This window comes from Pagrus major, chromosome 6 (genome assembly GCF_040436345.1).
Source record: "Pagrus major chromosome 6, Pma_NU_1.0".
NCBI classification, from domain to species: Eukaryota; Metazoa; Chordata; class Actinopteri; order Spariformes; family Sparidae; genus Pagrus; species Pagrus major.
The window spans coordinates 6,738,646-6,763,897 of record NC_133220.1 but is presented as its reverse complement, the minus strand read 5'-3'; the positions used below and the strand labels follow the sequence as shown (position 1 = coordinate 6,763,897).

General features: G+C 39.4%; 2 protein-coding genes across 2 annotated transcripts; both read right to left on the bottom strand.

The window, feature by feature from the left end:
- Positions 1-128: 128 nt before the first annotated feature.
- On the bottom strand, positions 129-24,761 carry LOC140997656 (uncharacterized). Its single transcript, XM_073467619.1, has 18 exons — positions 24,637-24,761; positions 23,857-24,080; positions 22,305-23,633; positions 21,707-22,202; positions 21,015-21,188; positions 20,725-20,898; positions 20,178-20,351; positions 19,918-20,091; positions 19,611-19,784; positions 19,134-19,256; positions 18,531-18,628; positions 17,438-17,583; positions 17,204-17,259; positions 3,763-3,980; positions 2,667-2,944; positions 1,886-1,999; positions 1,652-1,793; positions 129-1,297 (listed from the first exon to the last, which is right to left on the bottom strand). Exons 1-18 carry the CDS (start codon positions 24,750-24,752, stop codon positions 978-980), a joined length of 4,530 nt encoding a protein of 1,509 aa, XP_073323720.1. The 5' UTR covers positions 24,753-24,761; the 3' UTR covers positions 129-977.
- Positions 4,404-17,192, bottom strand: LOC140997576 (uncharacterized). The gene is made up of 14 exons (XM_073467521.1): positions 17,177-17,192; positions 16,654-16,908; positions 15,833-16,104; positions 15,367-15,480; positions 15,133-15,274; positions 14,582-14,768; positions 10,610-10,741; positions 10,070-10,147; positions 7,903-8,022; positions 6,566-6,716; positions 6,466-6,483; positions 6,212-6,383; positions 5,618-5,766; positions 4,404-5,312 (listed from the first exon to the last, which is right to left on the bottom strand). Exons 1-14 carry the CDS (start codon positions 17,190-17,192, stop codon positions 5,253-5,255), a joined length of 1,866 nt encoding a protein of 621 aa, XP_073323622.1. The 3' UTR covers positions 4,404-5,252.
- Positions 24,762-25,252: the final 491 nt, after the last annotated feature.

The window sequence follows — 25,252 nt, the reverse complement described above, 5'->3', positions numbered from 1 at the left end:
TTTGTCAACATTAGTTACTTTGCAGATTCTGATTATTAATACAGAATTTATTGATAAAGTGTCGTATTGATAAAGTCAGATCGGTCTCAATAAATGAATGTATTTTCAGGATTTATACATAAATGACATAAAAAACATTTCAATACACACAAAAAACATCATTGTATAAAAATATAAAACAAATCCATATAAAAAGGTTTAAAAATGTGTTTTTGATGCAAGCAAAACATTTTCTTGTTTTAAATAAATGTAGTAGAAATATGTAAATATACTGTGTATTTAAAGTATTTACAATTTTCATCAAAAACATCATTTGAATTGTTACATTTATATACAGACTGTTGAACCTGCATTTACACACTGATTCAGTCACTCATTTGTAAACTTCACTGCATTTGTGTGGGATTTTCTGAGACTCCACTGACGTGAATCATTTCATAAATGTATTTTTATTTTCCCTGATGAGCAGGTGAAAAGCTGTTCAAACTGCTGTGCTTTTATCCTACTCTGTTTACTTTGTTGTTTCATTGGATCGATTAAGTGTTTCAGTGATCCCACAGTAAAAAGCTCCAAATCATGTACAAGCTGCTTCCTTTTCGTCTCTTCCAGTTAGTCAGTATTCATAACATGTGATTTGCAGTCCAACAATAGTAATAATGCTTATGATCAGTCACCTCTTGAGCTCTTTGTGACACCAAACAACATGAATATACAAACTAGAAGCATTAAAGTGCTGCATGAACTTCTGTCAGTCACCAGAATTTAATTTCCCCACGTGGGACCTGATGATGCAGGATGACAATCACCACAATCCTTTACTCCTCTTGGTCCGTTTGTAAAAAGTCAGTGTGAACAGGAGCCGGACCAGAACTGAAATGCATCACTCTTATCATCCCCAATGAGCCAGACTCCAAATGTGAAAACACCCTTAAACAGCGGTTATAAAGATTCATCATCACATGTTTCTTGATTTTTCTTCAGCTTAATTTCAGATGGCTGGAAAGATTTGGATCCACCTTACGGAGAGCAGCGATCAGGGCCGAGCTGGCTCTAGTTCCCTTTTTTCGTACCGTGTCGATCAACTCTCGTGCTTTATCCTGTATGACCGGTTTTGCTTTAACTGACTGCATTTCTTCATCATTTATACAGTCCAGATCAAGAAGTTTATCCAGAAGCTGGTTCAGAACAGGTCCAGACACTCGCTCTACAAACTGCATCCGAATAGAACTCAGCTTGTCGTTTGACGGCACATTGTCTTCTGCTGGGACATTCATCTGTGGAGTTCTCCTGCTTGAATCTGGAAGATATCAGGGATAAAACTTTTAAAAACCAACATCACCCTTAAAGAAAACTCTTAGAAAGTTCAACTGAAATTCCAACCACCTAATTACACCCGATTTTTTGGATAATTCCCAAAGAAATTTACAAAATGTTGAAAAACTCCCCATCAATGTTTAAGAAAGTGAGGAAAACATTCCTGCATCTGTCCATTTATCTGCATCGGCACCAAATGTTAATGAGGTCTATTCTGGACTGTTCACTGCATCCTTTCAGATTTGAATGCATCAGAGACAACACACACCCTTCAACATCACCGCTTCAAATCTATTCTATTCCTCTCTGTTGTTCCATCAGGTGGATGAAGTCTTACCAGTGAGATCAACGTCATGCTCCCAGACCACCATCTGTCTTTGATCTTTGACTGTTACAGTCACTTCTTCGGTGTTTGTAGGCAGGCGGACCTCAAACGTTGGGTCATAATTTGGTCCAAACTCCAGCTCAAAATCTGCACTCTGAAAACCAAGTGTCAGAATCTTTATAGTGTCCAATGATGAGTTGTGTCAGCATGCTGCAGCACTAACAGACTTTTGTTTCAAATACTCACCTTAGGCTGTATTTTAATGGCCTCAGGACAGTGAAGACTGTAACTTTGATCTTCAACGAGTTTACATTTTGAAGGAACCTGGATGTTCTCTGTATATTGCTGCTGTGTGCTCACCTGAAGAGACATCAGAACATTTTAACATGTAAACCGTTTCTCCTCAGTAGAGCCTGACATTAACAGGCCAATTATATCTCATCACAGATAAATCAGTATCAGTGTATTTGTAGGTCACCAAGTACCATCATATACTGCATCAGTAGAGTGGGGCTGCAACTAGGGCTGGGAATCGTTCAAAACACTCTCGATAGTGGTACCTTGACTTCGATACTGGTTTCTGAACGATCCTTTCTTCAGTACCAATACATTCATTAAAAAATAAAGAAAATATGAAACATCAGAGTCCACTCACTTCAGATATTCAAGACACGAGAGCAGCTAGGAGCTGCTTGCTCTGCTTTTACAAGTGAATGTGGCAAATTATTTTAATGATCCGTTATCAAAACAAAATGAATAACACGACAGTTTGTTCTGCCTTAAATTCCCTCTTATGGTTTCCCTGTTGAGCTGCAGTGGAGGGGCAGTGAAATTTATCCTCCATCACATACGTTGAAAGAACATTATGTAGGGATCTCTTAACATCCAGTATGAACAGGAGAAATCACTACAGCAAGAACATGCTGCTCAGCGTTCATATGAACATATTACTGTTGTTTTAAGACATATTGTAAAGTTGTCCTTTAGGAGACACGTTTGGACTGACAGCTGTAACATGAAGCTTTACCTCGTCCAGATGGATGTTCCTCGGCAGGAGAAACACGTTGAGTTTTTGTCTCTGTGTTTTTGGGTTTGGTTGTCCGAGGAACAGCAGGACTTTGCCGCTAACTGGTCTCATTTTGTTGCTGTTCAAAAACCTTTTGATAAAATCCTTCACTAAACCAAAGGCAGAGAAGTGAGAGACTGTGACAACCACATGAGTGTCTGTAACCTCCAGCGGCTCCAGGACGTTCATTCCATCACCAGTGATGTGGACGACAGACAGCAGACCTTCAGGCAGCGGAGCTGTGAAAACACAGAGCTGTCAAACTTTTGCTCATTACAACTATAGTCCTAATTGTATTGAGTTTTCCAGAACATTGAGCTGATTCTTTGTACAACTGTTGTCCAGGTTGAGCAATTTATTGAACACATATTCAGTGATGGAGGATGGGAAGTCGGTGACTGACTGTGTCATTGCTCCTACAAGGGGAAGATAAATTGACTGCTAGTCCAAATTAAAAATAACTGAAAATTGTGCAAAATAAATGAAAAGAAAATAGTTTATTTTTTAAAATGATATTCAGACGATAAGTTGTGACAAATTTGGTGGATGTGAACTTTCCTCTAACACCATCCAGTTTTGCTTGAAAAGTACATTTTTAGTTTTTGGGGGCATTTTCTTCTTTGTTTCACAGTTTGGCAGTGAAGAGTCGATGGGCCTGAAAGGTAACTTCAATGCATTAACACTAATCAAAATAAATTTCCTGTTGGAAAAATAATGAACTAATTGTTTCAGTCATACTTAATGTCACAGTAAAAAAATTCACAACTTCCGTGCAAAATGAAAAATGAAGGGCAGTCAGATTCTCTCAGCACAGCAGTTGTCTTTTTGTTTCTCCTGATGAAATCTCCTTCACATCACGACTTGAGCTTCCTTTTTGTTTCGATCAGGGTTAAGAAAGGACATATGATGAGACTACTGCACCACACCTTAAGAACTTATAAATCATCAGGATGTTGTTTGTTCAGACTGTGGCTGTAATGACCCCTGCAGCCTGTAGGGGGCAGTAAAAGGACTAATCTAACAAAACTCTATTACCACAGCACAATAAAGTCCTTACCATCCATAACTTCACAGTGAGGCAGGTGGAGCTGACAGACAGCAGCGTCCTCTGAACACTTGATATTGAACAGCAGCCCTGCAGCCATCTTGCCAACTGATTTGAGGAGATTCTCATCCCATTGGACAGTCCTGTACAGCAGCTCCGCCTCCTGAACCATAACAAACACCAGTCCAGTCGAATCACACTGGAACACACCTGGACCAGAACACCTGAACCTTTAGGACACAGAGGAGCTGTTAACAACAAGCCAGTCTGTCGTCAAAAGATCTGTTATGACGTGCAGATGCTTGGCTTTTTTATTCATCATATACGTTGTGTTTTACATGTTTAAATCTTCCTTTCTGCACAACCTGCAACTTTTCTGCTCACACTGAAAACTATCCCATCGTCCAACAGACAGAAGTTCACCACAAATTTTTTAAATGCAAGAAATTAGCTAAACTGGAAAGGTTGAACTTTCAAATGAACTGTAAATGTTGAAAGGAGGTGAAGTACTGAAAGGAGTCAACTAGTTCCCTGTACCACTAAGCAGGATCGACATTGCCAGGCTTTCTTTGCATGAGTTGGCTCTACAAAACCTGAAACCTCAGTCATGGATTACAGGTAACAAATAGTAAATAAATAAATCTTCTGTAATAATAAATAGTATTTATAAATCTGCTTTGTTAACCCAGTCTTTCTTTTTCAGGCTCTGTGCACATTCTGAGCCTTTAAACTGTAAACTTGATAAAGCATATTCACATATTCTACTCAAGAGTTTCAAACAGGTCTGACAGTCACACATTGAGGTATATGTAGTAATCTGTTTACTTTCATTGACTGAATATTATCTGTGATAAATGCCAAGAGACTGATCAGACTTCAGCAAATCAGGACCAAGCATAAAAACATAATCCACAGTGGAAACGTTTGGAGGAATTACACTACATTTATACACTACAGGGCTGATTGAGCTCCATAATCTGGACCAGATTATGTCTGCATCTTAAATTAGCATGGTGATCTCTCTAGATTAAATGTATATGTAATATCTCATTTTTGGAGAGGAAATTCGAACTCAGTATTATAATATTTACATTATTGAGTTAATAATACAAACTAAGAAATATTTATTCCATAACTGAATAAACAAGCTGTTCTCAGAGGAAAATAAGGTCCCCAGAACACTGTTTGAAGCTAGAAAGGTGGCAGGGTCCGCCACATATCAACAAAGTTAAACATTATGAAACTGTGTTGTCCTTTAAGGTCAGTTTGTTTATTCAGTTTATTCAGTCATTAAAACAAAGAGAGTTTGTTTATTTAGTTTGTTTAGGCGTAAACAAAAGTCACTGAAGATCTTTCTCTTCTGATTAAAATGTCTTCCCCAAAGCTACAGAGTGAACCTTTAAAAGAGAGCCAGGTTTGTGACACAGAATAGATTCAACATACCTCGCTAATCCACTAATCTCGCTCTGTAGTACATTTCTTATAGAGCATTTGATGTGTTGTTACCTGTATGATGTCTTTCCAGACTCAGTTAGTAGTTCAGGTAGGAAATGTTGCTTGTCCTAAAATGAAGAGAGTCACAAAATTAGTTAATTAAACTGGATGGGAGAGTTAATTAAAACACATTGAGATGGGGGTAAAGACTGCAGCTCAACTCTCCCAGTTACGTACAGTTTAGTCTATATGCACTCCTTCATATTTATTCATCAGTTCATTATCCCTGGTTAAAAATATTATTATCATTCAGTGAAATTATCCTGCACAAGTGAAGCCTGCAGGACTGTGATGGACAGAATGCAGGAGGTAATGAATACTAAACTCTGTGGTGAAACTAAGAAACCCCAGTTTAAAAATGTGACAAACTGACATTTGTATTTTGAGCCTCTCCACACAGAAGCTGATGCTGCTGGTTCGACCTCTCTGGATCATCAGGACACATCTGCTCCACTTTAACTTCTTTACTCTCCTCTCTGATGTTGTCAGACACAGGGAGGTCTGACTCCGATGTGGATGGATCTAGGGGATGGAGACACAGCAGATGTCAAACTTTCACACATCCTGGTGACCCAACATTCATAAACTTCTAACAGCCAAGTCCACAGTTCAAAGCTGTTATCTATTGGCAAACCCTCCAATAAAGCCAACATGTAGAAAATCAAGTAAAAAGTTAACGCCAAGTGCAGGTATGTTTAAGTCAAGACAAGGTCCAAAGGGGGTCAATGCAAATTTAAGTCCACACTGTATAATTAAAGTAAATTAACAAAGAAGAGAGATTCAATCCCTAATAAGCATTGAGGCAAAACAAATACAAGACATCATCATTCCCAACAGAAAAGAAAACAACGCAAAAGATCTGCTGCTGAAATCACCGAGTGTCACTAACACACAGCAGCCAATCTTACAGTTACACTTTAATAACAGTTTAAGTTTCTTTACGATATTCCTGTAGGCTTTTACTCACGTTGTTCACGTCTGTCAGGTGGAGCCCTGTTGACGTTGCCAGGATGGCTGCCGAGTGGTAAGAATTGCCTAAGATGACTTAGATCGTACATGGCAATACTTCTCTTTATATTTTCCATTTTGTTGTGCAGATCTTCAAGGCGTTTCCTCTCTTGAGTATAGTTCGGATAAGTCTAAAAGGGATATGAAAAAGCACAGTCACAATCTGATAATGTACTCAGATACATGATGATCAAAATACTTGAGAGTCGTTACCTTTTGTATTTTCAAATACTAAAATATAATGGGGCACTTTTTAATCAAGGTATTGTGGAACACAAAGAACAGATTTGTGTGCATCTTTTGGGGAATCTACCTTCTTCTTTTCTTTGAGTTGTTGGACCTGTTTTTCAAGCTCATTTTGAAGCTTAGTTGAGATGTCCTTTAACTGAGCATGCAGACGCTGGTACTCACTGTACAAGGTGCAGAAATCATCCCTATATCTCTGAATGATCACTGTGTACTTCCTTGGAGGGAAAGGAGAGAAAATCTTAGTGAGAGAGTTTAAATATGTATACATTTCTCTTTCAAGCATTTGACTCAAGTGAGAGAAAGAATGATCATTAGAGGGAGACTTAATGAGAGGTACTAAGGCCTAGTCCACATGTACATGGGTGAAAAATAATCACCTTCCAGACGAGTTATTTAACAGCATTTCAGAATAATCTCTGTGGTCGGTTGCTTAGTTACAGAATTCCTATGTTACATTGAAAATTGATGGAAATGAACCTTCACTGTCAACAATTGAATTCAAAATGCAGTACTGACAATTTCTTTACAAAGACGGCTCATGGAGGAAAAACTGAACTGACTGAACTAAAGTGATAACATTGGCAAAGATCCTTTCTTGATTTTCTTGGGAAGATGGTTTACTTTGTAACAAACTGAATTTGAAGTTGAATTCAGTTTTTCCTCCACGAGTAAACCATCTTCTTAAATAAATCAATAAAGGATCTCTGAAACGCTCTCCAAGCCTGCTGGAGTTACCTTCATACCAGTCTCTTGTCTGTCACAGGATAAGTGTCAGTAATTCAGTGAGTCCATCTTAAGTCTCTGCACTTGTTCTGCATTATGAATATAAATCATTTAGCAGGACATTTTGTCTTCATCCTAAACACAACATCTTCATTCTGGTCAGTTTACAGTAAAAAAAAAAAAAAAATGTCTTACTCTGTGTCTGAGGGTCCAGTTACAGTACTGGACCTGATGATCTGTATAGCATGATCTAAGGACAAGTCACTATCCAAAGACAGCTGCTCTGCTTCAGAAACATGACTCCTCTCTGTACCTCTGTGGAGACAGTCCTGTTTGACTGAACTGATTTGTTGATTGGTTTTTAAAAATAAATAGGCTAAGTATAAAAATAGTAAATACATTTTCAAAAATATAGAAAAGTTTCTGTTTTCTTTTTTGTTTGAAATCCAGCATTCAGTCTACAATGAAAATATTTTTTTATTTTTATTTCAGCTCCTCTGCTTTCATTAACACTAATAAACTGCTAACTTTGCGCAGCAGCAGCTGCAAATTCTTAGTCATCTGTGCCATTTTATACATTCAGCATTAAATGCAATACATTAAGACTTTAATTCAACATTTTGTCTTCACAAAAGATGCATCATCTTCTATCAGGTTAGTACGAAAACATTGTCTTACTTTGTTCCTGAGGGTCCAGGTTCATTACTGAACATTGGAGGATGATCTTTAGAGACGTTAGTCTTCACAGACAGACAGTCAGATTCTCCAGACTCTGATCTCGGTCTGTTGTAATGAACTCTGCAAACACCAGGATGTTTTTATTCATAAACACATGAATCCTTCTTAAATTCTCTACTAAAAGTCATTAAAGATGTCTAAAAACAAAAAGTGGTGCTACTGTCGATAATAAGGTGGTTTAAAAGTTTGTAAAGTCAGTGACAGCTGTCACAGACACTCAGAGGGAGATGTGACAAACTAATTCTCTGTGTCACAACTAGGGCTGGGCGATAAATCGACATAATCGATTAATTCGAGTTTGTGGATTCGGACGATTTTAAAAAATGAAAATCGATTTTCTCCGCCTCTGCTTCCCATGCGCTCCCGTAGTTCATAGTGGGCTCTGCCCTCCCCCCGCGTTGTCTTCCCTCAGAAAGACAAACACAAGCAACATGGCCGCAAGCACGGAGTTTGTCCCCAAAAAAGGTTCCGACTTCGAACAAATTACGGTCCGGTGTAAAGTTTGTTTAAAGCCTGTCGCCACTAAAGCTAGCAGCACGACCAATTTATTTCAGCATTTAAGACAGAAGCATGCAGCAGAGTGGGACAAATGTTCTCTACGTGATGCACAAGACCGCAGCAGCCCACAAACACACGCAAAGAAGCAGTCAACTTTAGCGGAGTCATTTTCTCATTGCATCCCACATGACAAGAAACGGTCCCGGTGGAAAGCTGTAACGGATGCAATCATGCATGCAGCGTGGACATGGTGCCCATATATACTGTGGAAAAGTCGGGGTTCATCCACATGATGAAAACGTTGGACCCCAGGTATGTGCCACCAAGCCGCAAGTATTTTGCCAAAGTTGCCTTGCCTCACCTGTGCACAGGCTTGTCTTGCCAAAAATGTGTAAAAAAAAAAAAAAAAATGTTGAAACTAAAGACAGCAAGCATGCACCTTATGTCAAAATATGTTTTGTATACAAAAGGCACCTCTTATTTATCCACAAAAAAATGTGTTTAATTAAAGTTATGTTTGCACTTTATCAATCCTAATGGGGAAATTGATGTTTTTGTAATAGCCTGCAATCCTCTGTTAAATTTATGTTTACAAAAGCATATGTTTACAAAAGCGTTATCAAGAGAAACATTTTTTTTTTCAAGAGGTAGAGCTTTTATTTATTTTTACAAAATAAAGGTGCACACTGTTTACAATGGCAGGACCATTTTGATTACAAAAATGATATTTTTAAGCATAAAAATAAAAGCAGTTCTGTAAAAAATGTCTGTCATTTGAAGTTTTTTTTTTTTAAGAAGGAAGAAAATTAAATAAAATCGTAAATCGAGTTTGGTGCGAAAAAATCGGAGATTCAATTTTTAGGCCATATCGCCCAGCCCTAGTCACAATGTTTTGCAGCAAACACTGAATTAGTTAGTATCAGTTCTCTTACTTTGTGTATGATGATCCAGGTTCATCACTGAACATTGGAGGATGATCTTCAGACCAGTTACTCTTCATAGACACATAGCCGGACTCTGCAGACGCTGGTCTCTCTCTGTTGTACAAATTAATTCTCTGTGTCACAACATTTTGCAGCAAACACTGAACATTCATTACTGAACATTGGAGGATGATCTTTAGAGACGTTAGTCTTCACAGACAGACAGTCAGATTCTCCAGACTCTGATCTCGGTCTGTTGTAATGAATGCTGCAAACACCAGGATGTTTTTATTCATAAACACATGAATCCTTCTTAAATTCTCTACTAAAAGTCATTAAAGACGTCTAAAAACACAAAGTGCTGCTACTGTTGATGATAAGGTGGTTTAAAAGTTTGTAAAGTCAGTGACAGCTGTCACAGACACTCAGAGGGAGTTGTGACAAATTAATTCTGTGTCACAACGTTTTGCAGCAAACACTGAATTAGTTAGTATCAGTTCTCTTACTTTGTGTATGATGATCCAGGTTCATTACTGAGCATTGGAGAATATTCTTCGGACCAGCTACTCTTCGTAGACACATAGCCGGACTCTGCAGACGCTGGTCTCTCTCTGTTGTACAAATTAATTCTCTGTGTCACAACATTTTGCAGCAAACACTGAATTAGTTGGTATCAGTTCTCTTACTTTGTGTATGGTGACCAGTTTCTCTTCATAGACACATAGCCGGACTCTGCAGACTCTGATCTCTCTCTGTAGTGAACTCTGCAAACACCAGAATATTTTTATTCGTAAATCATGAATCCTTCTTAAATTCTCTGATTCAAATTAAAGCAATGTAAAATGTAATTTTAGACATATTTTCAACATCAGTCACAGACGTCTAGAGAACTTCTTGTGGGTCAAAATTAAAGTTGTGATCACAGCAGCTAACAGAATTGCAAATGATCACATTCTGTTTTACTTGTGTTTTACACAAAGGCCCAACTTTTTGGGAGTCTGGGTTGTAAGTAACTGCTAATCCTGCTGCTGGAGACACTCAACAACAGGATGTGTGATCTGGTTATAGCTTGTGATTATGAAATAGATCTGCATATAGCACTTGCTTAAAAATATGGAGGTCTGACAGAGTATTTCTTCAATTCCTGAAGCGTAATGTTACTCTAACATTTAGCAAATGGCAAAATATAATCAGCTAACACTGAATGAGTTAGTCAGTCCTCTTACCGTTTTTTAACTTTTTGGAGAACATGATCTTTAGAGCCGTCAGCCTTCACAGACAGACGGCTCGATCCTGGAGACTCAGCCTCGTCCTCGTCTTCCTTCACAGAATCACTCATCTTCTGGTCTGAAGTCAGTCTGAGAAGATAAACAGTGTAATAAAACCACCTGGTCACCTTTCTTTGAGTCTGTGCTCGTTTAGTCTTAATGTGGATTAATCATTATATCAGGACTTTGCATCCACAGATTAATCAAACTGTCGAGTTCACAGAATGATGTAGTGGAAAAATACTAACTGATTTCCGGGTTTTAGGACTTGCATCTGGAATGCAGCGTCTGTTTATATATATATATATATATATGTGTGTATATATATATATATATACACATATATATATATACGTCATTACAGCGAACAGGAGACTCATCTACTCATTAGTTCGTCTTTACAGGCCGACTTTAGTTACAAACTATTCTAACTTTAACTTTACAACTTGTATATTTATCAGTTTATAGAAAACGTGTATAGTAACTGTGTAGTAAGACGCTTCGTGGTGGTGACGTTTAAGTCATTCGACCGTGATGTAGTCTGTAGACCAACATTAGCTTTTTACTGCTAGAGATTTAATTTACGCTTCGAAAATCACAAAAATTGTGTTTGTCTGTGAGGATTATCTTGCTGGACAAAACGTGTAAATATCATAAACTTGTGTTTGACACAGAGATTATTTTTGGCCATGTTCCAAAATCCAATGGAAAACCCCAGAGGCTTTTTTTTTATGGAGGGAACCAGGGCGATGCTAACTTCAGTTAGCCTTCAATAATACGTCATCCCTCCACCACTGTGACGTCATTGGTTCACAGACTGTCGAGAAAACTGACTCAGAGACTTTAATCGTAAAATAATAAAAAAAAATTCACACTCACCCTGCCTCAGACTTCAGTCCTGCACCTGCTGCTCCGTCGACTCAAAATGGAGTCTGAACCGACAGACTGAACAGTTTCACTTTCAGGCGTCCTACCTGTTCACTTTGAGGTGTGTGTGTGTGTGTGTGTGTGTGTGGGTGTTGCTGTTTAACATGACGTGTTTATGAGCTGACTGAACTGAAATGACTTTGAATCAAAATGTTGGTTTCACACATTTCAGATGGAATTATTCTACTTTTGCTTTCTCTATTTGTCAACATTAGTTACTTTGCAGATTCTGATTATTAATACAGAATTTATTGATAAAGTGTTTCCATATGATTGTTGAGCAGGATGTCCCCAGCCTGTAAAAGTCAGGTACTAGTTTCTCCTTTGTATTTTAATGCATCTTACAAAATCCACACTCTATCTCCTCTCTTGTGCGTCACTGTAGGTGAGTGAGATGTTTTTCAGAGGTTCAAAGCTTATTGATCAAATGTAAAACATGCAGCAGTCTTTATATATTTCTTTCTACTCTTTCACAACCTTATTCAAGACGTGTTTTTTTGTGAGTTTGAATCAGTTATACATCTGGCCCCTGGTTTGTTCCCCCTTCTGTTTTTAATTAATATTCTAGCACAGAACTGTGACTACGACCCCTGAATGAAGTTAAGTGACTCTGAAAAGAACAATTAAGATCCAGCAAAGTGCTGTGTAATCCAGTTATTTTTTCTTTACATATGCATTTAAAAATGTGTCGTCTCGGTCCAAATCTAGTTTTAACATCTTGGAAACGTGCAGAGAAAACCAGCCATCTTTAATTTACCAATCAAGTATAAAAACTATTGTCAAGTGTAAATGTTATGTACAGCTCCAGCTTTAGGCAAGATATCAGCATCTACCACTTTTTACCATTAAGCCTCCCTGATTCACCGCAGATCTTTAAAAATCTGACTTAATCAATAGCTTCCATGTCATGTGACCCAGTGACTCCAAACCAGTGCTGAATTGTATGGGACAAATGAGACACACCTGTTTTTATATTAAATTTGACTGCTTCTTCTATTTTATATTATATATATTTTTTATCACTATATTTTTTTAATCACTACACAGGCCACATAGGATACAAAGCAAAGTGGTTGTAGCAAACTGAACATGTTTTTACAGTTTTGAGAAGCACAATGAGTATGTTTTTGTATTGTCAGGAGAATTTTGAAGAACAAATACAACTAAAATTCAAAATATTCATATAAAGTAGAAGAAGCATAAAAATATAAAAAATCTCATAAATCACAGTATTATCTTAAAATCACCTGTTAGCTTGTTCACATTCTGACCCATGAGTACTCAGTATTTTGTACTACATTACATACTGTAAGTACCCAGTACACATTTCTTGAAAAAAAACAAAAACATATTTGAACTTAATTTGAATTTATTTTTATCTCAACTACACACCTGTGAAGTTTTGTGTTGACATAATCCTCAGACAGACGTATGAACACCAAAGTACTGTTCTGTTCAGTTCTCATTACAATAGGTTTCTCCATGAACGTATTTCAGTGGACAGGATTGAAACTGGGATACAAAGATCTGCAACTTAAAGCAAATGTGGGCCAGCGATGTAAAATCGGGAGCCAATGGCTACTTCCTACTTCCAGTGCCCTTGCTCAGACCACATCCACCCTCCAACTCTGGCTACATATTGATCATATTAATTGTTTTCTGATTGTTTGTGTGTCAGCAAACATGCTGCATGAACCCATATCACATTTAGACAGCTATGAACTAAAGAGCAGTTCATCTCACAACACTGGAGAAGCAGTAGAAGAGGTCATCAGTAACTACTGAGTTTGCTTTAAAAGGTTTCTGACCACACTTTTAATTGTGCCTGTTCCCTTGGTCTCATTTAATAAAAGCATCTGTATTTTCAGATTACACTGAGTGATGTGAGAGTGTGAGGACGCCTTCACAAGTAACCGGCTTGGTTCGGTTACAACAGAACTTCCCAGTTAGTACAGAGAAAGTCAGATCAGTCTCAATAAATGAATGTATTTCCAGGATTTATACATAAATGAAGTAAAAAACATTTCAATACACACAAAAAACATAATTATAAAAAAATATAAAACAAATCCATATAAAAAGGTTTAAAAATGTGTTTTTGATGCAAGAAAAACATTTTCTTGTTTTGAAGAAATTTGTAAATATACTATGTATTTAAAAGTATTTACAATTTTCATTAAAAACATCATTTGAATTCTTACATTTATACACAGACTGTTGAACCTGCATTTACACACTCATTCATTCACTCATTTGTAAACTTCACTGCATTTGTATGGGATTTTCTGAGACTCCCCTGACGTGAATCATTTCATAAATGTATTTTTATTTTCCCTGATGAGCAGGTGAAAAGCTGTTAAAACTGCTGTGCTTTTATCCTACTCTGTTTACTTTGTTGTTTCATTGGATCGATTAAGTGTTTCAGTGATCCCACAGTAAAAAGCTCCAAATCATGTACAAGCTGCTTCCTTTTCGTCTCTTCCAGTTAGTCAGTATTCATAACATGTGATTTGCAGTCCAACAATAGAAATAATGCTTATGATCAGTCACCTCTTGAGCTCTTTGTAACACCAAACAAAATAAATATACAAACTAGAAGCATTAAAGTGCTGCATGAACTTCTGTCAGTCACCAGAATTTGATTTCGCCACGTGGACCTGATGATGCAGGATGACAATCACCACAATCCTTTACTCCTCTTGGTCCGTTTGTAAAAAGTCAGTGTGAACAGGAGCCGGACCAGAACTGAAATGCATCACCTTTTCCCCCCTTGGTCCTGATCAAATGATGTGGTGTGAAAACACCCTTAAACAGCTGTTATAAAGATTCATCATCACATGTTTCTTGATTTTTCTTCAGCTTAAGTTCAGATGGCTGGAAAGATGCTGATCCACCTCACAGAGAGCAGCGATCAGGACCGAGCTGGCTCTAGTTCCCTTTTGTCGCACTGTGTCGATCAACTCTCGTGCTTTTTCCTGTATGACCGTGTTTTTTTTAATTGACTGCATTTCTTCATTGTTTATAACATCCGGATAAAGTTTATCCAGAAGCTGGTTCAGAACAGGTCCAGACACTCCAGACACAAACTCTGCCCGAATAGAGCTCAGCTTGTCGTTTGCCGGCACATTGTCCTCTGCTGGGACCTCGTCCTCTGCTCGGACATTCATCTGTGGAGTTCCCCTGCTTGAATCTGGAAGATATCAGGGATAAACATTTTGATAACCAACCATCAGATTAAGGAGAAGAGGGCAACTCCGAGTCAAGCCTAATCCAGTATCAAATAACATGTAGATCCAGATCCAAAACCTTTTTTGCAGAACATCATGACCTCATAGTGAAGTTGACCTTTGGGATATAAAATGCCTCAACTTTTGTTTTATCCCATTATATCCGTTTGTGTAAAAATTTGTGTAAAAACAACGGAGAACCTCGAAAACATAAGCGTCTGGTCACAGCTATCGCCAGTGCACAGGATAAATGCAGACTGAAGAACAATCTGAGGCAGAGTAAGAATAAAGGCACAAAAAATTAATTACAGGTGGATGAAGTCTTACCAGTGAGATCAACGTCATGCTCCCAGACCACCATCTGTCTTTGATCTTTGACAGTTAAAGTCACTTCTTCTGTGGCTGTTTTCAGGCGGACCTCAAACGTTGGGTAGTAATTTGGTCCAAACTCCAGGTCGAAATCTGCACTCTGAAAACCAAAGTGTCAGAGTTATAGTGTCCAATGATGAGATGTGTCAGCATGCTGCAGCACTAACACAGACTTTTATTTTAAATACTCACCTTAGGCTGTATTTTAATGGCCTCAGGACAGTGAAGAGTGTAACTCTGATCTTTGATGAGTTTACATTTTGAAGGAACCTGGATGTACTCTGAATATCGCTGCTGTGTGCTCACCTGAAGAGACATCAGAACATTTTAACAAAGGGAAAATTACATCATGACAGTACAATTATTCACTTCAAATGCAGAAGCTGTTCAAAGACCTGGGAGCTGGAAAACGTTTTTTACTCTGTGCACTTTACTCAACCTGGATCACTGAACTAAAATCAAGAAACTGATGGTATATCAGCACAGTGTTGGACTATATAAAACAATACAAATAACTGTCAAAAGGAGCATTATTGATTAACAGTGGAGGACGGCATTACGCCATTGCAACATCTAGTCTGCCTAATCCAGCGTGACATTTGTGGTACTGGAAAATAGTGAAACAGTTTGGACTGACAGCTGTAACATGAAGCTTTACCTCGTCCTGATGGATGTTCCTCGGCAGGAGAAACACGTCGAGTTTTCGCCACTGTGTTTTTGGGTTTGGTTGTCCGAGGAACAGCAGGACTTTGCCACAAACTGTTTTCATTTTGTTCAAAACCCATTTAATAAAATCCTTCACTAAGCCAAAGGCGGAGAAGTGAGAGACTCTGACAACCACATGAGTGTCTGTAATCTCCAGCGGCTTAAGGAAGCTCGGTCTACCAGCACTGATGTGGACGACAGACAGCAGATCTTCAGGCAGCGGAGCTGTGAAAACACAGAGCTGTCAAACTTTCGTTTTACTTATAACAACCTCATTACAAGTTAAGTCCTAATTTTACTGACTTTTTACTGGCCAGGACACTGATTCTTGTCGTAGGATTAAAATGTAGCCCAGGTTCAGCAAATTGTTGTGCTTGGAGAGAATGCCAGTCAAAATTAACAATGAATTGAAATTACATAAAATAAGTAAAAAGAAAAAAAGTTCGAGATTTAGAAAAAATAATAATAATATTCATGATCCAGAGATGACAAATCTTGATGCATTTGGTGACCTTGGGAACACTCTTCTTGCACCATACATACTTTTTATCTTGGCATTTTCGTTTTCATTGGACAGTTTGGGATTCAAGAGTCTGACAGGAAACTAGTGTCGAGACGTGGTGCTGTAACCATCAGGCTACTAAGGAGTAACTTTAAAGAATTCTCATTAATCAAAATTAATTAATTTTCTGTTGAAAGAATAAAAGGACAGTAAAAGGACTTAACATGGCTCTGAAAAAACTCTTTATTTACACAGCACAATAAAGTCCTTACCATCCATAACTTCACAGTGAGGCAGGTGGAGCTGACAGACAGCAGCATCCTCTGAACACTTGATATCGAACAGCAGCCCTGCAGCCATCTTGCCATCTGAATAGAGGAGGTTCTCATCCCATTGGACAGTCCTGTACAGCAGCTCCGCCTCCCGAGCCATAACAAACACCAGTCCAGTCGATTCACACTGGAACACACCTTTACCAGGACACCTGAACCTGTAGGACACAGAGGAGCTGTTAACAACAAGCCGGACTGTTGTCAAAAGATCTGTTGATTAAAGACCTGAAGACACTGCATTTTAATTTATCTTGTACAAAATGTTTTGCATGTTTTAATCTTCCCCTCTGTAAAACCTGCACATTTGTATTGGGGGGTTCTGAAGCTGTCCGACCATTTGACAAACAGATCTGCTGAAGAATACTGGTGCCTTCATGAGCTAAACCGAAAAGGTTTAACTTTCAACTCAAGTGTGTGAGTGCAGAGAAGAGTTGAGAAGACAGGTAGAACTGGAATCACTGACAGGAGTTGACGTTCATGATTTGGTTACCTGTATGACGTCTTTCCAGAATCAGTCAGCAGTTCAGGTGTGAAAATCTGCTTGTCCTAAAGTTAAAGATGTCAAAACATTAGTTAATTAGACTGGACCAATCAATGAGAATACATAGAGGATTGGACAGCAGCGAGTAGTTTTAACGATCTAGAAACTAGAATTAATATTAAACCCTGGAGGGGTCCGAGTCTGATCACTGACAGATGAATAAAAAAAACAGGATTAACTGACATTTGTATTCAGTGTATCTCCACACAGAAGCTGATGCCGCTGGTTCAACCTCTCTGGATCATCAGGGCACGGCTGATCCTCTTCATCCTCACTCTCCTCTCTGATGTCCTCAGACACAGTGAGGTCTGACTCAGATGTGGACAGATCTAGTGGGTGGAAGACGCAGCAGATGTCAAACTTTCGGACATCCTGGTGATCCAACATTCATAAACTTGTAACGGCCAAATCCACAGTTCAAAGCTGGTCAGGGTCCTCTGTAGCATGTCTTTCTACCCATGTTTCCTGTTGTAATCTACTGGAAAACCCTCCACTAGAGTCAAAATGAAGAAAGAAATCAAGAAAACAGTTCAAGACCAAGCACAGCCATGTTTAAGTGAAGGCGAGGTTGAAAGGGGGTCAATGCAAAGTCCATATAATATTTAAACAAAACAAAGACTGAGATTCAAAGCCAACAGAATTCTTCCATTGAGGCAACAAAACTCCAGGACATCATCTTTCCCAACATTTAAAACAGAACAGAACGCAGCAAAAAATCTACTGTGGACACTGAAATGAACTCGTGCCATTAAAGAAACAGCACCAATCTTACAGTTATGATTTTTATATTATTTTACTCACGTCCTTCATGTCGGTCAGGTGGAGCCCTGGTGTCTCTGTCACCCACCCTTTAGGAACAAATACAGCATCATCCCTCATGAAAAGTAATAATATAATATATTCATGATAAGTAATAAGTATGTAATATACCTCATATTCAGGGGCATTCTCTTCACTAAACAAAAACTCGTGATTTGACACAACCAAAGTCACTAGGAAGAGGAGGAAGACAAAGACGAAGTAAGAGGAGAAGAAGAAGGAGAAGGAGGAGGAAAAGAAGAAGAAGGAGGAGGAAAAGAAGGAGTTGAAGAAGGAAGGAGACAAAGAAGAAAAAAAAAGAAGAAAAGCTTTGGACGTAAATTACCAATGCAACAGCAGGAGCTTAAAAGCATTCAGGTAAGCTCTATATTACAGTACAGTGCATTATTGTACAGTTCGGCTCAGTTTACAGTAGAAACTCTTTCTTACTTTGTGTCTGAAGGTCCAGGTTCATTACCGACGTCTGAAGGTCCATCTTTAGACTGGTCACAGCTGGATCCTGGAGAATCATTAAACTTCTGGTGTCCAATCACCGTGACAGGTGAACCCTCAGTGCTGAAGAAGATAGAGATATAGTATTAACACAACTCAGATACACCTGACACCGAAAAATTAATCATTTATTGCCCACAGTCATACACTCTGAACCCTTCAGATATTAACTTGACGAGCGCGTGTGGGTAGATTCGAGCTTGCACTTGTCACAGTCCTGTGCTCCCAGAGCACAAATGCTACCTTGCAAGGATGGGTTTCCTCTGCAAATAATGTTCTGTGTGTGCATATCATAGCACAAATTTTAAGACTAATAAAATGCCATAGAACAACTCTATGTCTCACTCTTTACCAGTCTTTTACCCCTTTTCTGTGCAGCCAATGCAATGTCAAGAAAAAGAAAAGAGAAGAAGCTTTCAAAGACAGCTCTGGACTTCAATTACCAATGCAACAGTAGAAGCTTAAAAAGGTTTTGGGCAAGCCCTATATTACAGTAAAGGGCATTACTGAATTGTATTCTTTTGTGTAAACAGTTCAGATTCAGTTTACAGTAGAAACTCTTTCTTACTTTGTGTCTGAAGGTCCAGGTTCATTACTGACGTCTGAAGGTCTATCTTTAGACAGGTCACAGCTGGATCCTGGGGAATCACTAAACTTCACTGTGACAGTTGAACCGTCAGCGCTGGAGAACCTACACATACAGCATATACACATTTCTGATACACTTAACACCAAGACATTGATCATTTACTGCCAACTGTCATACACTCTGAATTGTCAGAGAAGTCTTTGCTGTTTGAGGGAGCTCTCATTACATTTGTGCAGAGCTTGTATCCATACCGCGGATGGATGAACCCCTGAAAATCAATGACTGAATGAACTCAAGGTTCCAATCTCCTCTAATAACTCCAACTCTTAGTAATTCAGTCACGGTACCAGGAAATACTGGATCTTTGATTGGATGCCAACTGTACTGTCCAAATAATCACCTCTGAGACCAACAAATGGGCTGATCAGCATGGACTGACTCCAACCCCCTACTGACCTCAGAGTCTGCAGACTACAGTGTGGACTCTTCACAAGATCAGACAGCTGCTTCACTCCTGAATCCAGCAGCTCGTTCTCACTCAGGTCCAGCTCTCGTAGATGGGAGGGGTTGGACCTCAGAGCTGAGGCCAGAGAAGCACAGCTGATCTCTGATAGCTCACACCTTTGAAGCCTGCTCTCCCAGGATACAAATGAATAAAAGATTAAATGTACTGAAACTTCCACGTACAACAAATAATTTATTAGGATCTGTTCTTTGAAGATGGATCATCTACAAGAGAGGAATGACAGGAATGAGTGCTGACCTCAGAGTTTCCAGGTGACAGAGAGGACTCTTCAGTCCAGCACAGAGATGCTTCACTCCTAAATCTTTCAGCTCATTTTTACTCAGGTCCAGCTCTCTCAGATGGGAAGTGTTGGACTTTAGAACTAAGGCCAGAGAAAAACACCTTTCATGTGTGACCCTACACTTTGACAACCTGCAGAAAGCGAAAGAATTTAATAAACTTTTATATATCACTATATGCAAGGAGTGTTTCATACACAAGGGAAATAGGTGCCCTACCTCAAAGTCTTCAGTCTAAAGAGTGGACTCAGCAGAAAATCACAGAGATCTCTGACTCCTGGATTGCACAACTTGTTTTCACTCAGCTCCAGCTCTCTCAGATGGGAGGGGTTAATCTTCAGAGCTGAGACCAGAGAATCACAGCCGATCTCTGACAAATTGCAGTGTCTCAATCTGTATAAAAGGACAAATAAATTAAAGGAAAATTCTGCTTCTTTTCAACCGTCACAATGTTTCCACTTTGGCTCCATGGGTCGTGTCAACTTTGCACTCACTCCATTGTAGTCAGGGATATGAGGACGACGTATATCAGGGTGAGCTGTATAAAACGCTTTGAAAGCCACTTGCAGCTTACCCTGATGTATGCTGTTTAGTTTTCTCTGCACTGGAGGTGGAGAGTGCAAAGTTAGCATGACCCACAGAATCTCAACAGACACATTTATGGGAAACATGAAGGTTGGAACCAAGAGGAACTTTCTTTCGGGTGCTTTTACTGTTGCAGAAGAGATTTCACTGCTAAAATTTAAAGACAATATGAATTTTCTACCTCAGAGTCTCCAGTCTACAGAGTGGACTCCTCAGAAAATCACATAGATGCTTCACTCCTGAATCACACAGCTTGTTGCTGCTCAGCTCTAGCACTCTCAGATGGGAGGGGTTGGACTTCAGAGCTGAGCCCAGAGATGCACACCCGCTCCCTGTTATTTCACAGCGATTGAGTCTGTAAGATAAATTTCACAACAGACATTTTTATGGAAAACTTGCTGCTCACATAAAAACACACATCTTTTCAGATTAAAGACACACACTATAAAGTAACACACAAAGTGAACTGACCTCAGAATCTCCAGTCTACAGTGTGGACTCTCAAGACCATTAGACAGCAGCTCCACTCCTGAGTTTCCTGGATAATTGTTACTCAGGTCAAGCTCTCTTAGGTGAGACGGGTTGGACTTTAAAGCCCAGGCAACAATGTTGCAATGTATGGTTGACAGTTCACAGCCAGAGAGTCTACGGATACAGAGATTGTGTAAAAGAAATTAGTGATTTTATACGCACCCATGTACCTGTATGCATGGGTGCGTGTATGGACTACACATTCATAAAAGTGAATGACAGGAAATGCAGAACAACAATAAAAAATAACGTGATATATTTTTGGTATCACAATTGCATTGTAATGTGAGCATCTGTTAATAAAAACAAATCTTTGCACAAACAATTCAGTGATTTTTCAAAACAGAACTGCTGCAGAATTTCGACCTCCTGGATACTTAATTGCATAATGTTACTGTACTAGAACTTAAATGAATTTTTCATATAATTCATTTGTTGTGGAGTGAAGTAGTTCAAGTATTTTTCAATACAGTCATGTAAACATGAGAATGTAAGTAAATGTGTCAGAAGTCAAAGGGTTATCTTAAGCAAACATGGTCAGCATCAAATCATGGCTAGGCTAAAGGTTTCTAAAGAGGCAGTACATATAACTCTACAACACTTTGGCCCTGCCAGACGACATCAGTACTAACCGAGCCCTTCTGCAGTTCCTCACAGCTGGAAGCAGCCTTTGTTTTCCCTTTATTGATGTTCTGTACTTCTTCAGGTCCAACTCATCCAGAACCTCCTCTGACATCTGCAGCATGTAGGCCAGAGCTGAGCAGTGGATCTCTGAGAGTTTCTTCTTTGATCTGTTCTCTGACTTCAGGAACTCTTGGACCTCCTTATGAAGTGAGTGGTCGTTCATCTCCGTCAGACAGTGGAAGATGTTGATGCTTCTGTCAGGAGAGAGTTCGTCCGTGTTCATTTTCTTCAGGTTTTTGATGACTCGCTGGATGATTTCTGGACTGTTGTCTGTTCGACCCAACAGGCCTCTTAACAGTCTCTGGTTTGACTTCAGAGACAGGCCATGAAGGAAGCGGACAAACAGGTCAAGGTGGCCATTTTTACTCTCTAAGGATTTCTCCATGGCTCTCCTCAGGAATCTATCCAAGGATGAGTTACGGTCATTTTTCTTGTTGTAGTCGTCATCATCATCATCATCATCATCATCATCATCACTGACAATGAATGAATCATCATCATCATCATCATCATCATCATCATCATCATCACCACTGACAATGGATGAATCATCATCATCATCATCATCAAAGAAGTCCTGCAGGACCTCTGTGTTCCTGTTGGTGTAACAGTGGAACATGTAGACTGCAGCCAGAAACTCTTGAACGCTCAGATGAACAAAGCAGTAGACGGTTTTCTGGAAGATCACAGACTCTCTTTTGAAGATCTCTGTACAAACTCCTGAGTACATTGAGGCCTCTGTGACATCAAGACCACACCGCTCCAGGTCTTCTTGATAGAACATGATGTTTCCTGTCTCCAGATGTTCAAACGCCAGCCTCCCCAGCTTCAAAAGAACTTCCCTGTCAGCCTGAGTCAGCTCCTGTGGACTTGTCTCATGTCCCTCATCATACTTCTGCTTCTTCCTCTTTGTCTGAACCAACAGGAAGTGTGAGTACATGTCAGTCAGGGTCTTGGGCAGCTCTCCTCTGTCGTCTGTAGTCAACATGTGGTCCAGAACTGTAGCAGTGATCCAGCAGAAGACTGGGATCAGACACATGATGTGGAGGCTCCTGGAGGTCTTGATGTGTGAGATGACTCTGCTGGACAGATCTTCATCACTGAATCTCCTCCTGAAGTACTCCTCCTTCTGGGCCTCAGTGAAGCCTCGTACTTCTGTTACCCTGTCAACACATGTAGGAGGTATCTGATTGGCTGCTGCAGGTCGGGAAGTTATCCAGACGAGAGCCGAGGGAAGCAGATTCCCCTGGATGAGGTTTGTCAGCAGCACGTGGACTGATGACCTCTGTGTGACATCAGACACGACTTCATTGTTGTGGAAATCCAGTGAAAGTCTGTTTTCATCCAGGCCGTCAAAGATGAACAAGAGTTTACAGACAGTGAGCTGCTCTGCTGTCACCTTCTGTAATGTTGGATGGAAAACATGGAGAAGCCTGAGAAGACTGTACTGCTCATCTCTGATCAAGTTCAGCTCCCTAAACGAAAGCAGAATCAGTAGACTGACATCTTGGTTCTCTGAGCCCTCCGCCCAGTCCAGAGTGAACTTCTGCACGGAGAAGGTTTTACCGATGCCAGCGACACCGTTCGTCAGAACGACTCTGATGTTTCTCTGTTGGCCAGGTGAGGCTTTAAAGATGTCGCTGCACTTGATTGGAGTTTCATGGAGATTCTCCATCTTGGAAGCCGTCTCAAGCTGCCTCACCTCATGTTGGGTATTAACGTCCTCACTCTGTCCCTCTGTGATGTAGAGCTCGGTGTAGATCCTGCTGAAGTGGATTCCACTTCCTGCTTCATCAGTTCCTTCATTCACACGTTCATATCTCCTCCTCAGACTGATTTTATGTTCATCTAGAACCTTCTGCAGACCAAAGTCCCCTGTAGGACAACAAAAAGATCCAATTATCAACGGTGTTGGTTTGCAACAACGAAACAAAAATTATTTATAAAAAGAAGAGAGAATGACGATGGAGATGGAAATGGAGATTTTTTTAATGCAGCTTAGCTTTAAATTTTCATCATACACAATACGTGACCGTTGCAACAAAGGAATCCCAGTTTTCAGACCTGATAACATCTGCATACAGATGTATGATCTTACCTTGTACAGTGCTGGTCTGACGGGCTTTCTGCAGTCCAGGTCTTGTTCTGGATCTTTTTCTACACTGGGGGCAGAAGAAGTCCTCTGATGAAGCAGACTGGTCCCAGCGTGAGGTGATGCACTGTCTGCAGAACCAGTGTCCACAGCTGGTAGAGACTGGATCCTTTAGGACGTCCTGACACAAACCACAGCAGGACGACTGCTCCTCAATAGAGAAAATTCTTCTTGGAGATGCACTATGTAGTTAAGAAGAGAAAGATCTTTATCGACTGTTTTTTGTTTATGGATAAACAAACTAAATAAGCAAACTCTTTGTTTTCATGACTGAATAAACAACTGACCTAAAACGACAACACAATTTCATACGTTTTACTTTCATACGTTTATATGTGGCGGACCCTGCCACCTTTCTAGGTTCAAACAGTGTTCTGGGGACCTTATTTTCTTCTGAGAACAGCTTGTTATATTATATGTTTTATATTATATTTCTGAGTTTGTGTTATAACTTCATTAATATTGTAAATAATACAATTCTGACTTTGAATTACTTCTTCAAAACTACATAGTGCCCCTTTAAGTGAAAAACATTTCATGGATTATGTAACAAAATATTCCATGATTTTAACTTGGTACTTCTTGATCACAGACTGTGTGGGTGTCTCCACTCCATCTTATCTTATGTATAACTTCAAAACTGAACTTAAAAAGTTAATTCTGGACAAAAAGCTATTCAGTATGCTCTGATGTATCTGTTTATCAACAGCAGAGACAGTGTCTTACTTTGTGTTTGAGGGTCCGGGTTCATCACTCAAGTCTGGAGGATGATGTTTGGACATGTCACTCTTCATCGATAGTGGAGAGTCTGATCCATCTTCCTCTTTCTCCAAACCACTCATCTTCAGTCATTCTGAGGTGAACCAGAAACAACACACACACACACACACAACCATAATGTTAAAGTTGAAACACAGCTTTTCAACTTTCCCCACCTCCTAGTGTTTCCCTGTGGTATTACTGCTGGTGTCTCTGGCCTGGCTATTGTCCAAAGCAAAAAACAAATTGACCTAGAATCAACATATTATTTTAAATGACGAGACCTGGACCTTAATGTGTTTTGCTGCTTGATCATAGTTTCCTTTAACTTGTTCAAAGTGCTTCTGTTTCTCCTGTAAAGGCTTCAGGGTTTTCTGAAGCTTCTCTCTGTGATCCTGTGAAGCTTCAACAATTTGTCTAAATCTGTATTTGTTGTGTGTGCATTTGATTTGATTCTCTGATTAGCGTTCACAAGTTCAGTCTAACATGCTGCTCGTACAATGTCAGACTGTGAGTGAAACTTTGTACAATCACATATCTGCAGATATTTACTGGAAAGTTGCAACAATTAGTCCATTGAAAG

Coding starts and splice junctions, on each gene's coding strand:
- LOC140997576 (XM_073467521.1), bottom strand. Junction 14,769..15,132: donor GCATGACGTTGATCTCACTG/GTAAGACTTCAT, acceptor GATATCTTCCAG/ATTCAAGCAGGGGAACTCCA. Junction 5,313..5,617: donor GAGAGGCTCAAAATACAAAT/GTCAGTTTGTCA, acceptor TCTTCATTTTAG/GACAAGCAACATTTCCTACC.
- LOC140997656 (XM_073467619.1), bottom strand. CDS start 24,752: ATGAGTGGTTTGGAGAAAGAGGAAGATGGATCAGACTCTCCACTATCG. Junction 23,634..23,856: donor TCAGACCAGCACTGTACAAG/GTAAGATCATAC, acceptor GTTGTCCTACAG/GGGACTTTGGTCTGCAGAAG. Junction 20,352..20,724: donor TGTAGACTGGAGACTCTGAG/GTAGAAAATTCA, acceptor CCTTTTATACAG/ATTGAGACACTGCAATTTGT.